This window comes from Rhinolophus sinicus, chromosome 1, assembly GCF_057876585.1.
Source record: "Rhinolophus sinicus isolate RSI-liver-muscle chromosome 1, RSI-T2T, whole genome shotgun sequence".
Taxonomy (NCBI): Eukaryota; Metazoa; Chordata; class Mammalia; order Chiroptera; family Rhinolophidae; genus Rhinolophus; species Rhinolophus sinicus.
Genome location: NC_142501.1, coordinates 205729868 through 205745891, shown reverse-complemented (window position 1 = coordinate 205745891; position 16024 = coordinate 205729868). Strand labels below are relative to the sequence as shown.

The window sequence follows — 16024 nt, the reverse complement described above, 5'->3', positions numbered from 1 at the left end:
GGCAGGTATAGGTACAGATCCAAGCTTCCCTACATGCTGTGTAACTGGGAGCCGATTCCCAAACATTCTACAGCAATTTCCTCATCTGAAAATGGTGACACTGCCACCATGTTGGTCATGAAATGTGGGGGTTAGGACAGGCAGGCTGAAACTCCTCAATGGCAGTAAGTCCATTTGTTTTATTTTGGGGATCCCCACAGCCTAGAACACATTCTTATACTAGGACATCCCTAGCAATTGTCTATTATCCTGACTTCTCTGGGGCATAGAGCTCCATACTCACTACTAGGAGGTAGCAAATAACAACTCTTTTCTGTAGTGATTTAAAACGACAGCAGAAAAAGATGTAAAATTTAAATTAGAGGGCTTTGCTTTTCTTCTAAGCAAATTAAGTCTTCCAGGCTCACAAACACAGATGGCAGAACCACATTTGGGTGTTGCTAGGAAAAATGCCCTTAAGAACTGGTTTCCCCAACTTTCCTGAGCAACCACGTAAAACTTAGTTGCTAAAACAACACCACACACACACACACACACACACACACACACACACACACACATTTTCATGCTTCCATGTAGTGGAATCTCACCAAAAGTAGTTTGAGACCTCATTCCAATTCTGCTACTACCTGTAACAGCACCGTTGGCAACTTCCTTCACCTCCTGGGACCTCAGTTTCCTCATCTGTGAACTAGGGTCATCTCCTGGTTAGTAGAAGAGTCTATAATTTTAAACAGTGTCCCAGCAGGTTTGATCTTAGGATATGGCAGTGCCCATGTCCTCCAAGATGGCACCGCAGCAACCTAGCTTTGATGAGACCAGGGGACGCTTCCAGGACTGGACTATATGACCATCGGTCCCAAATTCTGCAACCTTATCTGAATAGGAAATCTTAAGGTCTCCTTCAAACAACCTTTCATCTTAAATTTTGGCCCAGTTGTATCTTAACAATATTTGAGACTATAATAATATTTAAGACTTTACCAAAGAGTCACTCTCGGCCTCAGTTTCTCATCTTTCCCACCTACATCCCAGGATTATCAACAAAGAATAGATCTGGTACCTGGCTCTTATTAGAGGCTCAATAAATATCTATGGTAGCAAAACAAGAAACAAAGAACACAGTTGCAACTAGAAACAAAGAACGCAAAAGAACATGCCAAAATGCATTTCATATCCCACAAGACACACGCATATTTGCATGTTTTGTCGTTTACCTCTCATGGTTAACCTTTCTACTTTGACTTCAAGGTAAGTTATTTTAAGGCAAGAAACAAACAAACAACAAAAAATGATAGATGATAAAATAAATTTTGTCCAATTAGGCACCGTCTACAGACATTCTGGGTCACGTGTACTGACTCAGAGGTAATAAATATCATATTTTTCCTAAAGTCTTCAAAGCATTTTATGTCTATAAAATATCTACTGGGTTGTAATTCTGGCAGTCATTCTAGGCTTGCCAAGATCACATATATTAATATTATGTATCTGAAGTCAGTGGAAAGATATTTCAGATTCTCAATTTCAGTGAATTAACATTTTACCAGCTCATAGCACATTCTTTGATAGATCTTGACCTGCCGTTCAGATGGGCCACTAAACACATAAGGCTGCAAAAAATGTTTAGCAAAAAAATTACTGAAACAGTTTTTAAGCACAGTTTAAGAAGCCTTAGCAACACCAGAAGCTAAACGTTAACTTATTCAGGCTGACTTTAAAAAGAAAAAGAAAAAATAGAACTTTAACACTGATACATGAAGTACCGAAGAGAAAAATAAAATGGGTTTCAATTACCTTTAATCCAAAGAGAATTTTAATTCAAACATTACAACTTGGGCAAATGATGGGGCAAAAAGTAAAGGTCCATGCCAACCACACTCCATCACTCAGTCCTTCTTCACAGCCTTTACCTTTATATAGTTTTGGAGCTGGAAGCGATCTCGGCAGGCCAATATTCCAAATGCACTGACTCATGAGGGCCATGGGCTACAGGGGCACCTGCCATCATCTCGTGGCCACACCAGCACTTGAACTTCACATTCCTTACTCTTCCTCCAGAGTTACACTATGCTGTCTTGCCGGGGATGGCACCGAAGCACGCTACATCTTCACATTCTCAAATGTACCCCAAACCATCTATTATTAGGTTGCTGCAAAAGTAACTGCAGTTTAAAAGGTTAAAAATAATTGCAGAAACCGCAATTACTTTTGCACCGGCCTAATTTTATGGCCCAGGCAGTACAGGCTTTATAGGCAGACGGGGGCCTGAATCCCAACTCCACCACTTCCCAGCTCCCTCATATTGGAAGTTACATGATTTCTCAGCCTGTCTTGAGTTGGTAAAATACAGGTGACGGTACCCACCCCACGGGTTGGTTGTGAGCAATGACTAATGTGACGCAGAAAAAGCAGCTGGTTCACAGCACAGACATTTTCTCAACCTTTGGAAGGGCCTAGGAGGTCTTATTGTCATTGCAGTTGAATGTGAAGTTATTAAGGTCAGGATAAAACTACATAATGTGTATTTCTACTTTCCAGAACTTGTTTTTTTTTTAGGGGAAAAGAAAAGAGTAATCGATAGATCCCAAAGCCTAAAATTCTACGGACCACTCATCTTCTATAGCAGAAGTCAACAAGGCTTTTCTGTGAAGGACCAGGCAGTGAACACTTTCGGCTCTGAGGGCCACAGCATCCCTGCTGCCCCCAAGTTGACCATCACAGTGTGAAAGCAGCCACAGAGATGTCTAAAGAGAGGAGCATGCCTGCCTTCCGATAACTTCTGTGTACAATGGGTGGAAGTCCTGATCAAATTCTGCCACTATTATTTCAAATGACTTGTAGACCATTGGTACAACAGCTTTGACACAAGCTTCAAAAACAACAACAACAAACAAAACGCTATCATGACACAGTGTGCCTTCTCCTGGTCTGTTAGCATGACCACAGATTGTGGCTCTCACTCCAGTCAACTCTCAGGGGAACCAAGAAAAGGGAGAGTGAACCTGGGTAGCCGGAGATTTCCGGGTGGAACATTCTTTCGGTCACTTCTGTCTGTCACAGCACTTACCTTCTGCCATGGCCTTGATGTCATCAAGAACGGGGGTCACTTTCGGTCTTAGTTGTTCATGAATTCCACCTCCTAGCAACGATTTAATATCTAATTTCAAAGAAGCATAAGGGGGTGTGAGGGTAGTTCCATGGATTTCCTCCCCTTACCACACATGCTCTTCACCACGCAGGATGCCCTTCCTGGAAAATTATCTCTCGTCTCTCCTGCCGTGAAATCCCCTTTATATTCTCGACCTTGTTTAGGCCTTGACTCTTGTGTGATTTCTCCATATTCTGCAAAGCGCCCACACCAGCTGTGCCCCAGTGAAAAATCAGTCACCAGAAACTCGCTATTTAATTGTACTAGGAACTCAGTGTTAATCGCCTTGGGCCATGACTCCCTGTGGCCCTGATCTCTTCAACTAACTAGACCAGGGTCTTTCAACCCCCAACATTTGGGGCTGGATAATTGTTTGTCATGGGGACTGGCCTCTGCGTTATAGGATTTTTAGCTACATTCCCTGGTCTCTACCAACAGATGACAGTAGCACTGCCCTCCACCCTCACCTGACTGGGACAACCAAAAATATCTGCAAGTATTGCCAAATGTCGCCTTGAGGGCAGAAGAGCCTGTGGCTGAGAATCACTAAGTTAGGCTGTGTGTGAGCTCCCAGTGGGCATGCAGGAACGAACACTGCCCAGGAACAGTGTGGTCCTGGCAGCAAAAGAACAAGAATGATGTGCAAGGCCTCGGGAAGCTTAAGCTCAAAACTAGTACAAGGTCACAAGTATTTCTTTTCTTTTTTTACCATTAACATTTTTATTTAAATTTTACAAAGATTTTAATTACATATAATATTGCTGTGGACGCTCCCACCAACCTCAGGGTATCTTTCTTTTTTTTTTGGTTACACTTGACATTCACGCCCACCCCTTTATTTCTGAAGCCCTCTGGTCTCTCAGGGGCCTGTTTCTGTCTTCAACAGTGGATGTGACAGAGACCCGTTACTTCCCTCAAGGAGGCACAAAGAACAAACGCTTCTGGCTACAAGAAAGCAAAGGCATTCTTACAATAAATACTGATAACAAACTGCAATTCTCAGTAACTCTAGGGGATTACTTTTCTGTTTTTCCCCTACTTTCACACAGAAATTGTAGAAATAGCATACTTCATTTCTTAGTCCACATTTTATGGGAGGTGGCCATAGTGCCTTAAAGCCAAAACAAACAAACAAAAAAATTGAGGCAACTTTAAATTTTACTCACTGTCCAGATCTGAGAATGCCTTTTCCTTAGTGGTGGTATACTGGCCCAATACATAGTTGATTTGCTAAAAAATAAAAATAAATTAAAAAAGAAAAAAGAAAGAAGGAAGGAAGGAAAGAAAATTACATGAAACCGCTTCTAAGGTCCAAAGCTATAATAAAAAGAGATCTAACATACACAAATTATCTTGAATCAGAACATTTTGAAAAGAAAGCAGGTTCTTAGAAATGTTCACATTTTTCTGACACCCAGACTTCTTAATAATACTCCAAAGCTTATTGGCTTAATGATTTATAATTTCTCAGGTTTCTGAGGATTGGCTAGGTGGATTGTCTGGTCAGGGCTGGCTTGGCTGGGGACAAACAGACCCCTCTCTCTACATGGCCTCTCATCTTCCAAGCGGCCAGTCTGAGTGTTTTCACAGTGTGGTCCTGGCAGCAAAAGAACAAGAATGATGTTCAAGGCCTCGGGAAGCTTAAGCTCAAAACTAGCACAGGGTCACGTCTGCTGCATTCTTTGGGTCAGAGCACGTCACAGGGACAGCCCAGATTTGAGGGGTTGGAAACAGACCCACTTCTTGAAGGGCAGAACTCTAAAGAATTTGAGGCCGTTTGTAACCTATCACACTAGGACCGTTTTATTTAGTTACTGTTACTGAGCTGGGCTCCCAAGAGACTGCTTACTCTTCTGTCTCCTGTGTCTTAGCAGCTCCCCACACCCTTCACAACCCCGGTACCATCATTTTAAAATAACTGTTGCCAATCTTCTCAGTGAAAATGTACATCATTATTTAATTTCTCATTTTTCCAATTACTAGAGTAAGGTTAAATATCTTATTATGTTTGGGGACAGTTATATTTCCTCTGTAAAATGACTGTTCACACTCTCCACCTAATTGTTTATAGATTTGTTAAGAGCTTTTCATATATTTTGAAGTAAATAAGTTTTCCCAAAAGACATAACAATCTACTACCCTTCCAGGTTGGTGAAAGTAACTCCAAAGTTCACTAGCCACAATTGCTATGTATTTAATTTTGCCAACATTTTAGGGGAAAGCTTTTACTTTGGAGTGTTTAGAATGACAGGTTAAAAATATTATGAAGACTTATTCACAGATTAGGAAAATAAAACATTTCCCTCTCTGTATTGCTATAAAACTATGGATAAAATTAGCTTTTCTAATTTCAATATTAAAACATGCCAGCATCGTTTGCTCTTTTAGTTCCAACCACATTTTAAAAAACTACTACAATATTTAATGTGTTAGTATGTTTTAGACTGAAATAAACTTGGAAGAACACATCCTATGTGAGGTGACCCAGGGGCTCTGGCGGGCTCTTAGTGAATCCAGTAGGAAAGCATCCTTCTCTCCAGGTTGGTACCCATGATCTGGCAACATATGTTTGGGCTGGTTTCTGCTCAGACATTTTAGAAAACAATGTTCTGAATAGACAAGACATCAACTTGCTTCTGGGACATAGAAAAAACATGTCTTCAGGCAATCCATTTCCCCTCGCCCAAAGACAACGTGTGTGTTTACTGGTCTGAGCGCTTGCACGTGTGTGTCCCCTTCCCAATCTATATAGGTATTAACAAACAGAAGTTTATAAAGTAGAAAGATTTCATTACCGAGGTAACTTCATGCAAACAACAGAAGTTAACTATAGTGTCAAAAAGAAAAGATAATGGCACGCAAAGATTTTTCCTTTTAAAAAAACATGAGGCCATTAAAATGGGTAACCACTGTTATAATATGTACTATAATTTTATGTTACACTTTTATAAAATAAAATAACACCAATTTTGAAATTAAGCTTTTATACTCTTTTGGACATTACTCGCTGGGCCTTTATTTCATCTATAAAATTAAAAGATAACACCTGTCTACATTGATTCAGTGGGTTTCTACAAGGTCCAAATGCAATTTCAGTTATAGACAGGAACTCTGAAAGGCCCCAAACACAAAGCATCACGGGATACAGAGCCTGTGGTTTTTACCGATGGAGTTTCATTCAGGAGAGTTCTCAAGTCTCTGAAATTGCTGTCTGCCAGTTTCCGAGTGTTTTCGATCTGGGTCCTCAGGTGGTGGTTTGCCACAAAACCATAGATGATGCCAACGCTGCAGGAAAAGGCAAGAAGAAAGAGCATTTACTGAGGGACCTCAGAGGACTGGCGAGGCCCAGGGTAGCACCGCAGAAGTGAGGGAGCAGGGCTGCTGAGAAGAGCCCCCAAATAGGCAGGACCTTCTTCCCCACTCGGAACTCTCCCCTACTACAGCCTTCCCCCCGCGATCCCATAATCCATCCACCGCCAACACGTGGGCCACAAAACAGGACTCCGTCCTCTCAGAGAAGACACATATCCACTTAGGATACATTGTTCTGTTAAACACTGAATCTCATAAATGGAACAATGTTCCTGAGAAATTGTGCAGGAAATAGTAATTAACAAAGGTTATACAATCCAGCCCCATTCCTACAGATGTGTCAGGCACACCCCCCCACCCCATGCAGCGCACACATGAACACACCCCACACACATACCTCTGCTCCCTGCAAAGGAGACTAACAGGAAAAATACCCAAATGATAAGACTGGCTTGGGCTTTCTAACATTTTTGGTTTCTCTAATGGTCTTTGTTAGTTTTCATATTGTCTGGGTTGAAAAGAAACACGAGTTACTTTAGTATTAAAATGCTCTGTGAAAAGCTGCAAACAATAGTGTGTATACTACACCCTTCCATTTTATATAAAGCACAAAATTGTGCAAAATGATGCTGCTAAAATTCAGTGGTTGTCTTTGGGGAGGGGTAGCTAATGATGTAATTGGTGTGTTCACTTCATGGAAACTCATGCATATACATTTATGACAGGGACACTTTTCTCCACGGAAAATACAGTTCAATAACGAGTTTCAAAAACACTATATGAAAGGCATCTTGTATGAAAGTTTCCTCTATGTGAAAATAAGGAACATATTTTTCAAGCCAAAAAAGTCTACATTTAATCATTCTGAGGGTTTTTAATGTTGACTCGTTATTAACAATCTCCTGACTTAAGTTAATTTGACCAGTGGGTTTGTTTTCGTATCAAAGCTTTCCAACATTAAAATGTTACATTTAAAATTGCTAATTACCAAAGCTTTGTTGGATTTAGCCACTAGGTGGCAGTAAGGAATTACATAAACAACACAACACACTATTTTTACCTACAGAAGTCAATAAAATTGTTCAGTTTGTAACCATTCAATGGAAGGTGTGGCTAGAACAAAGGTAGAACATGGTTTTGATAGAACAAAGGTTTTTTTGCAACTAATAGGCAAACTTTGGGAAAAGTAATTCTGATGCAGAATATCAATACTTTGCACCAACAGCAACATCTTAGGCTTTATGTATTCATATATTTACAGGTAGGGTGGCCAAGTGTTCATTTCTGCACCAAAAGAACCATGTTCCCAAGAAGGCTCTCAGTTTTGGGTAAGTGGGGACAATCATTCATCCCGTTTACAACTGATTCATTCCAAGGAGCGCTGGTTCATCGCTAGTCTCTTAAAACATTTTCCCATAGCAATATTACATACTCCTAGGCACATTAGGTTTCCCAAACTAATCCCAAAAAGTCTAATGTACAATGTTGAACAATATTTCTTATGTTTAGCATGTTTCAGTGGAATGTGTGCTAGGGTAGAAACATAAGATGTTGCCACTTTTGCCACTAACTCACACTGTGCAAACTTGAGAAAGTTATTTTCTTTTTGTGAGCTTCCATTGGTATCACAAAATTCAAAATTAGATTGGATAAGTACTTCTCAAGCTGCAAAGGAGAGTGGCAGTGGATGTCCACAAGTCCTCTAACATTTTTTTTTTTCTTAAGTTTGGGTTCATGCTGATGGTTATCTTCAAAAATGAATCTTAACATTATTCTGTGCCATTTGGAATGACCACGTTATAATCCATTTTTGTCAGTCTTAAGTCTGCATTGGCATTTTCGAGGCAGACTTTGCACCATACCAGGGATAGTTATTAAGTGAGGCACTCATGCCAAGTAAGACCAAATGACCCCAAATAATGACTTTGGTTCAGTGAGAAGAAAACACTAGTTGGGTCATAGCAATGCATCTGGAGCTTTATTTACCGTGCCAACTTTCAAACATCCATGACAAGTCAGGATCTCCACCTGAATACGCCTGTCCACCACAAGATTTCACATAGGGAGCCCTTGCTGTCTCCCCAGCATGTCCAAATTATTCGTCATTCATTATGCTCCAGCCCATTCTATCATAAAAAGCCCAAGTGAACTTGGGGAACAAACAGCAAGTCCACGTCTACTTGGGCTTTGCTGACCCCTCCCCAGAGTGGAGAACCTCCCTGCCCTGAACTCCCAAGGGGCTCTCCCTGAAATTCTGATGGGCTATTTCTCACTTCATACTCTATTTTGTCTTTACTTTTACCTGTGTTTAATTTCTCTAAAAAGGAGTGGAAACTGCTTCTTTGTCGACTTTGCACAATGCTGGGTCTATGAGCCATCGAGGGTGCTCAGTGAAGCTGGCTTTGAGGATTGAGCTTTGTTTCATTTGGTCTATTTAGAAGATTAGCCGTATGTTTGGAGTGTCCAAGTCAGAAACTGTCTTTGTTCCTTTATTGAATAAATAAATGCCTGTACTCACAAGACCATCAATCAGTGAAATGAATTACAATATGACACTGAATTTCAATGCAACAAATTTAAAAAGACCCATATTTCTGCTAATCAATTGTGGATCCAATTAAAATGAAAGCATTGATCATTTTTTAAAAACTGATCTAAACAGAATTCTGGAATAGAATTCAGCAACTGTCAAAGCTGATTTTCAAACCCATAACACATTGTAAATTTTATATGAAAATTAAGGACGGAAAATTCAAATGCCTACATGGGCAGGCAGAAAGAATGAAGGGCAAAGTGTGAGGCGTGGACCTATAGGAGCTGGGAGAACAAAGATGAGGGTGGGGGCAGCTGCTCTGTAGTTCTAGCAAGTGCCACTGTGATGGCAGACCAGCATTGCCAGATCTTCACAAAAATCTGGAAATCTGGGTTCTTATGTAAAATCACCTGTTTTTCAATGTTAGCAATTAATCAAAGGAAAAAAAACTATAAATACCATGCAAACTAATTGGTCTCCATTTGCAATCTCTAATTTAAAACTTCTACTTAAACACAAAAGCTGTCAAAAACATGTACTTTTATGCAATATAACAAAATCTCTTGAAATTTTATCAGAAGATAGGAATTTTATTGTTCATGGCATATTAGCATTATGTCTTCTATATTTTATTATGGACAGACTAATTTTATTACATATACACTTAAAAGTAAATACTTAAAACTTTTAAAGGGTAAGGCTAAAGTTTTAAAATTTGTAGCAATTTTTTTCTACCAATTTTTACTGACTTAATGGAATTAGCCAAAAAAAAAAAGCCAAATAAATAATTTCACTTTGTAACTGATCTCTTATTTTTTAAATATCATTTTTAAATTTCAATTTTAAGTAACTAGTTAGTCCTCTCATTCACATTAAGAAAGTCTCATGATTTTTAGGCATGCAAGCTTAATTTCTTTTCTGAAATCTTGTGGCCTCCAACTCAGGAAATGACAATCACATCACAATAAAAAATGAACTTTGGAAAAGTACTCATCTTCCTGAAAATGACTGGGATTCAATTTTCGCCATGGTAACTGGCAAAAGTTGACTTATCATGCTCTAAAGCTTGGAAATATACTAGAGAAATAAAGGCATGGCTGTTCCTTTTTGTTTGTTTATGTATAACCTTATTGAAATTCTGAAAAATGCAGTGACGACAAATAAAAAGGAAAGAAAGAAGAGGAAACTTGGCTTTTTCTGGTGTGAGACACATCTGCTTAAACAGTCTACAGTGAGAGGTGGAAATTCCATCTTCTACTGATGGTCAGAATTACATAAACATATGTCAACGTCTGTGGAATTCTAACATTCGCAGCTGCCTATGGAAAAGCTCAAACAGAGAAAGAACATGACCACATATATTCCACATGTAGTAGGAGATTTTTCTTCTTAACACCTATGCCTTTCTCAATAAAAAACAAAAGATTAAAAACAATTTTAAACACAAAATCGTGGATGAAAAATTAGAGTACTCAAGACTAATTTAAAAACCAACTTTGGTTTTTAATCGTAACACTTTGTATAGAGCCACCAAATGAAACTGAGTGTGATAAAAGGCAAGTGGATTACTCTGGCCTTCTGAATTTAAAAAAGAGTCATATACAAGGATTATTTATCAATAGTATCCAATCTCTGCTGAGGCCACTGCAAGCCAGAGGCTAACAGCTCCTTTCCTTTCTCTTTCTGCCTTCTAGTTCTGCTGACATACACTCCCCTTTTATTTTATCTAATCTTCTAATTTTGTGCACATACTATCTTTTCCTTTCTACTTAATAATAATATAGAAACCTTTACTTTCCCCAAATCTTTACTTTTCTGGACTAATTTTGATTACTTGCAAACAATACGTAGCTAGTGTGCAACCCATGATGTTGAAGATACTTGCAAACCAGTAGGGGTTTCAAAAGGAAGACATCAAAATAGCTATTCTCAATTAAAAAATTAAAGGCAAAAAAATTTAAACTTCTAGTCTGAATTTAAAGTAAACAAAATAATCTCAAATACTACTCTTATTTAGACCTATGTATAATTAATATATACATTCAATGTATGATATAAAATAAACTAGTTTTAAATTTGTCACTTAGCCTCAAATAATTGATCAACGTTAGTTTAATTATATTGACATTTAAAATTGTGATTTTCAAATTAATAACTTATTTGGGCGAGGAAAAATATTTTAATGAATTTGTAGGAGGCTATTTAATCACAAAATGTGTTTTTTAAAAGAATTTTCTAAACTGAAATATTCTCAAGAGAAAAAAATTTATCTAAATTTGTTTGATGGGTCTGAGCTCTCAAGAATAAAAATATTGTAGCATTCATTTTATATATAAGTGAAAGCCAAGTTTATTTGACTTTGCAACTTTGTTGTTTATCTATTTTGGTACCTAAAACATAATATAAATAATTCAATCAGTTCAGGGGAACTATAATATATAACTCATAATTATATGTAATGCAAATAAAAGTTCAATTTAAAAATAGAAACCCAATACAGGATATATTCTTTATTCAAAACTAAATTGAAAGTCCATTATTACGTATGTAAACATTTATTTGAAAAAGCTAACCCTAACCCTAACCCTAACCCTAATCTCAACCCTAATCCGAATCCTAAATTCAATCCTAACTCTAACACTGACCCTTTTACTAAACATACTACACCTAAACTCGACCCTAACCCTTACAAAATAAACAAAACAAAACAAAAACATTTATTAGGGTAAATGAGTAAGTACATGCAATAAAGAATTTTCCTGAAATGACATCGTATGTGTTTATATCAAGTGAAAACTATTACATTGTTCAATCAGTGACCACACTAACAAGAAGCCTTAGCTAAGTGTAAGTATTTTCAAATGACGCTTTTCATCTGAGCCTCATCTTTGCTGTCCAAGGTGTACCAAGGGGGACAAACTCAGCTGTCCAAGTTTTTGTATGAATAAAGGATGTAGGTTTCAGCCTCGCAGGACATACACAAAGGTCTGACAGGTCTTTGGGCTATAAATGACATTTTTCTGGTAGCTGGGGAGGAAGTAACAGCTGTAGGATCCATGCATTCCTGAAAATACGTCACGCGCAAAGCAGGGAGACAGGGACATCTGGAATTACCATTGACCTGATTCTAAGCAACCTTTCAGAATTCAGTGTGAAGGAACAGATTCAAATTATTTACAGACAGACAGAGAGAGAGAGATAGAAAGAGAGAGAGAGAGAGAGAGAGAGAGAGAGACAGAGAGACAGAGAGACAGAGAGACGGAGAGACGGAGAGAGACAGAGACAGAGACAGAGAGAGAGAGAGAGAGAGAGAAAGAGAGAGACAGAGACAGAGACAGAGACAGAGACAGAGAGAGACAGAGAGACAGAGAGAGACAGAGAGAGACAGAGAGATGCCCATACTCCCATCTCTCAGAGAGAACACAAAATAACCCTGGTGGCTAAACAAGGGTGCATGAAATTAGCTAACACATTCCCTTGGATCTTGTTTACAAGTATATTGTTAAAGTCTATTATTTCACTATTTTCAGTATAAGTATCTCTTTCTTAACAAAAAATAATGCTGTTATAAGGGGTAACACACTGGCTTTTCGTTTTTGTGGGGATATTTTGGTTGTTCAATTTTAATCTCTAGTGTAATTACTTCTGTAGGTTATGTCTGACTATGGTAGGTGATTCAAAAGAGACAAACTGTCTAAGTGCAGTAAGACATGAGTTCCCTTCCTTCCTCCCCACAACTGCCAATTTCCTTCCCATAGGCAACGGCTGCCGTGGAGGACCTGGCAATCTGTCCACATATGCTCTATGCAAACAGAACCCAGTGTCTGTGTCTCCCTCCTCCTTTTGTGTTTATCACTGGTACCATGTTCTGCACACGATCTGCCACCTGCTCTTCTCACTTCATCTCGCTTGGAGACGGTTTTGTATCAGCTTTCCAATGGGTATGCTGCATTTCAATGAATGGACAAAGCACACGTCTTACCCAGCCCCTGCTGGTGGCCACACATAAAGAACTTTTCTTCCTGAATTTGCAGCCAGAACTTAAATTGTTCCATTTAATTTTGTTTAAGTTCTGTGTAGGTCTGTTTTCTGCTTAAATTCCCAAATATCAGTTATTTAGCAAAACTTGTAAAATCTCACTCATGACTACCAAGCAAAGGTGGCACTTGGAGAAACGGCGAGGAGGAGGCACACGGCCAGTCCCCACTGTCTCTGTGTCTCCTGGAGGCCGAGTGTCATTCATGTCATAGGCACTTCGTTTCTGTGACTAAATGACGTGTTGGTTGAATGAATGAGGCAATGGGGAACGATGACCAAATATCACAACCAGGGGCCAGTGTCATGAAGTGCATTCCTCAGCTGAGGAATCTGTTGGGGACTCAACAAAATGCCATCGTCCTAAAAGCAGTGTACTTCTGATTTGTCAGTTAGTTGGAAAACTTTTCACGGGAGCAGCTCCAAAACAAACATCTTAAATTGAGATGTGTGTTCCAGACTTCAAGAGAGGGTAACAGCTTAATTGCAATTTCAAGAGAACTGGATCTATTATTTAAAAGTTAATTCCATTCTACAATACTCTCAAATTCCCAAATTCAGGGACTGTACCCCACCTCTAAGATCCCTAGGCACGTACAAAACAACTAACAAACACTCGCTCTGCCTTCCTGCAGGCTGCTATCTCTAAACGCTATTCAAGACGAGGGAGCTGCTGTTCTAGGAAATAAATGCTTCCTGTAGTTTGAGATTTATCAGGATGTCTTCAAGATGAAAAAATACTAAAGGGTTGGCTTATTACTTAAGTTAGGGAAGCGTGATTATAATGATAATTTCTGGTTATAGTGACATCTTTTTTAACTGCTCTAGACAAGCATTTTTGTTCTCTCTTTTCTATTTTTAGGTGTTTGGTTTTTTTAAATTGTTGTTTTGTTTTTAAACTCATGGGCTTAACAGTTAAAACATGAGATGTTCCTCACTGACCAAAAACCCAACCAACTGTTGTCCAAGATTCTACTTGCCTTATAAATATACAGATCACCAAGAGGGAGACTGCAAAGTATTTCCTCAGGAAGGTCCCATTTTTCTTCTGTCGCTGGTGCATTTCTCCGCCACACTTGTTACAGCAACGACACAAAGCAAAGCAAAACCCCACCAGAGGCATCAGAATAATAAAAAGCAGTCCCAGGACAGCACAGATAATAATCCCAATCTCATAACGGATGACCTGTAAATCAAAGAAAAGAAACAGCACATACTGTAACACAAACTAACAAGAGGAACATTTCACGGTGGACACACTTCATTTCCTTTACCCTATTTCTACCATGACTGGGTTTGTGCGAGCCCCTGAGCCTGTGCTTCCATATTGAAGCTCCTTCTTGAAACAGAGGAAGCAGAGATTCGAGTCATCAGAATATAGAACCAAACGGCTACTATTTTCTTCCAACACCCAGGAAAATGTCCACATGCAAGGTCAAGTTGCAAATAGTTTAATTTCAACCCCAGAGGCAGTCTGTTTCTTTTTAAATGGCGCAACAGGTATTGGCAGAAGAACTTGCATAGTAAAGAACCTATGTTTAGGGGGCTTTTCACCAGAAAGATAGGACCAGTAGAAGTTATTAAGGAATCAAAGTGGTTTGGATTGGATCAATTCATGACAAGTTCCAAACAAATCTGGAACATACATACATTTAGAAAAAAGGTTCCGACTTCCTGAGTCAGACATGGCCACTCACCTAGTTTCCCCACCCATACGCTGGGAATAATAACACATACCTTGTAAGGTCATTGTGAACATTACAGATAACATATGATTAGTTATAACGTGCCAAGTAAAGTACCTGGCACAGAGCAGACGCTTAATAAGTGGCAGTTCTCCCCGGTGCCGCATCTCAGACGGTTCCTGGATTCCTAGGAACTGGCATGTCTTCTAGATACAATCATATGACCTAAACATATTTTCATAATCACTCCTGGCTTTATTCTGGGATAAATAAAAATTAATGCAACTGGATGACGAAACTTGATCTCTTTCCAATCCATGTATACCGTTACTCACATTTCCACAAAGCAAGACCTTTTTAAAGAACGGTAGAAAATTATAGATTGGCAGTTTGTAACTAATGGGCCAGCTGGTTAGCAAACGATTCTGCAGCCAAGCTGAGCAGAGTCAAACAAATCACAAGTGTTGTTCCTAGGGGCAAATGTGTTGTCTTGAGAGACAGAACACCTAAACTTGGAGTCAGAAGACCTGCTCTCAATCGCAGCAGTGGCTTCTAGCTCCCTAAACTGGAAAACGTTATAGTAGCACTAACCTCGTAAGTATAGTGTAAGGGACATATAATGAAATGATTTAATGTGAAAACAATAAGCCAAGTGCCCAGAAAATATTCAATCAATATTTATGAACTCTGTGAGTAAATGCTCAAGAGTATTAAATCAGGGGCATATGGCACGTGAAAATTATCTGGCCCTCCCAATGGCCAGGAAAAGTCATTATTTTCTGGCACTGTCAACACTTTCTTGAAAATTCACATCATTAGCCAACCAAGAAACCAGCCCCAGACACTCCAGATTCTTACTTATTTTGCTACCATTTCTCAGCCAATATCCTAAATTATTTACTATTTTTAAAGGAATTTAAAATCCTATCTGAATCTTAGGAAACACTGAACCCAAACTGAGGACAGAAGGTGTATTGAAATGTTTTAAGTATGCTGCTCCTTTTAGCTCCAAATATAAATTTTATGTTTGATATAGGACCTTGCCTATGTTACTGACTAAACATTAGGTCATCAAACAGGATCAGGAACAAGATACAGGTATGACATTTCAAGAGTTTACTATGACACTGAAGTCTGGCAAGGACCTAAATTGTTTTCTGAAACACCAAGATCTCTGGAGCACTTTGTGAATTATGTTGAAGGGAAGCTCAAGATTTAAACTTGCCGAGATGGACCGCTATTCTTCCATGAACTGCTAAAACTGAAAGAGAAGGCTAAAGACAATGGCAGAAACAAAAATGAGAAAAT

At 38.9% G+C, this 16024-nt stretch overlaps 1 protein-coding gene across 3 annotated transcripts in view; it reads right to left on the bottom strand.

Moving 5' to 3' along the window:
* The window catches only part of PROM1 (prominin 1), a 93787-nt gene that overhangs the window by 28411 nt on the left and 49352 nt on the right, over nt 1-16024 (bottom strand). For all 3 annotated transcript variants that reach the window (XM_019713028.3, XM_088792764.1, XM_088792765.1), the window contains 4 exons: nt 14012-14217; nt 6316-6436; nt 4318-4381; nt 3071-3160 (listed from right to left, as the gene is read on the bottom strand). In XM_019713028.3, the coding sequence (XP_019568587.3) occupies nt 3071-3160; nt 4318-4381; nt 6316-6436; nt 14012-14217 (481 nt within the window). The remainder of the gene's footprint in view (nt 1-3070; nt 3161-4317; nt 4382-6315; nt 6437-14011; nt 14218-16024) is intronic.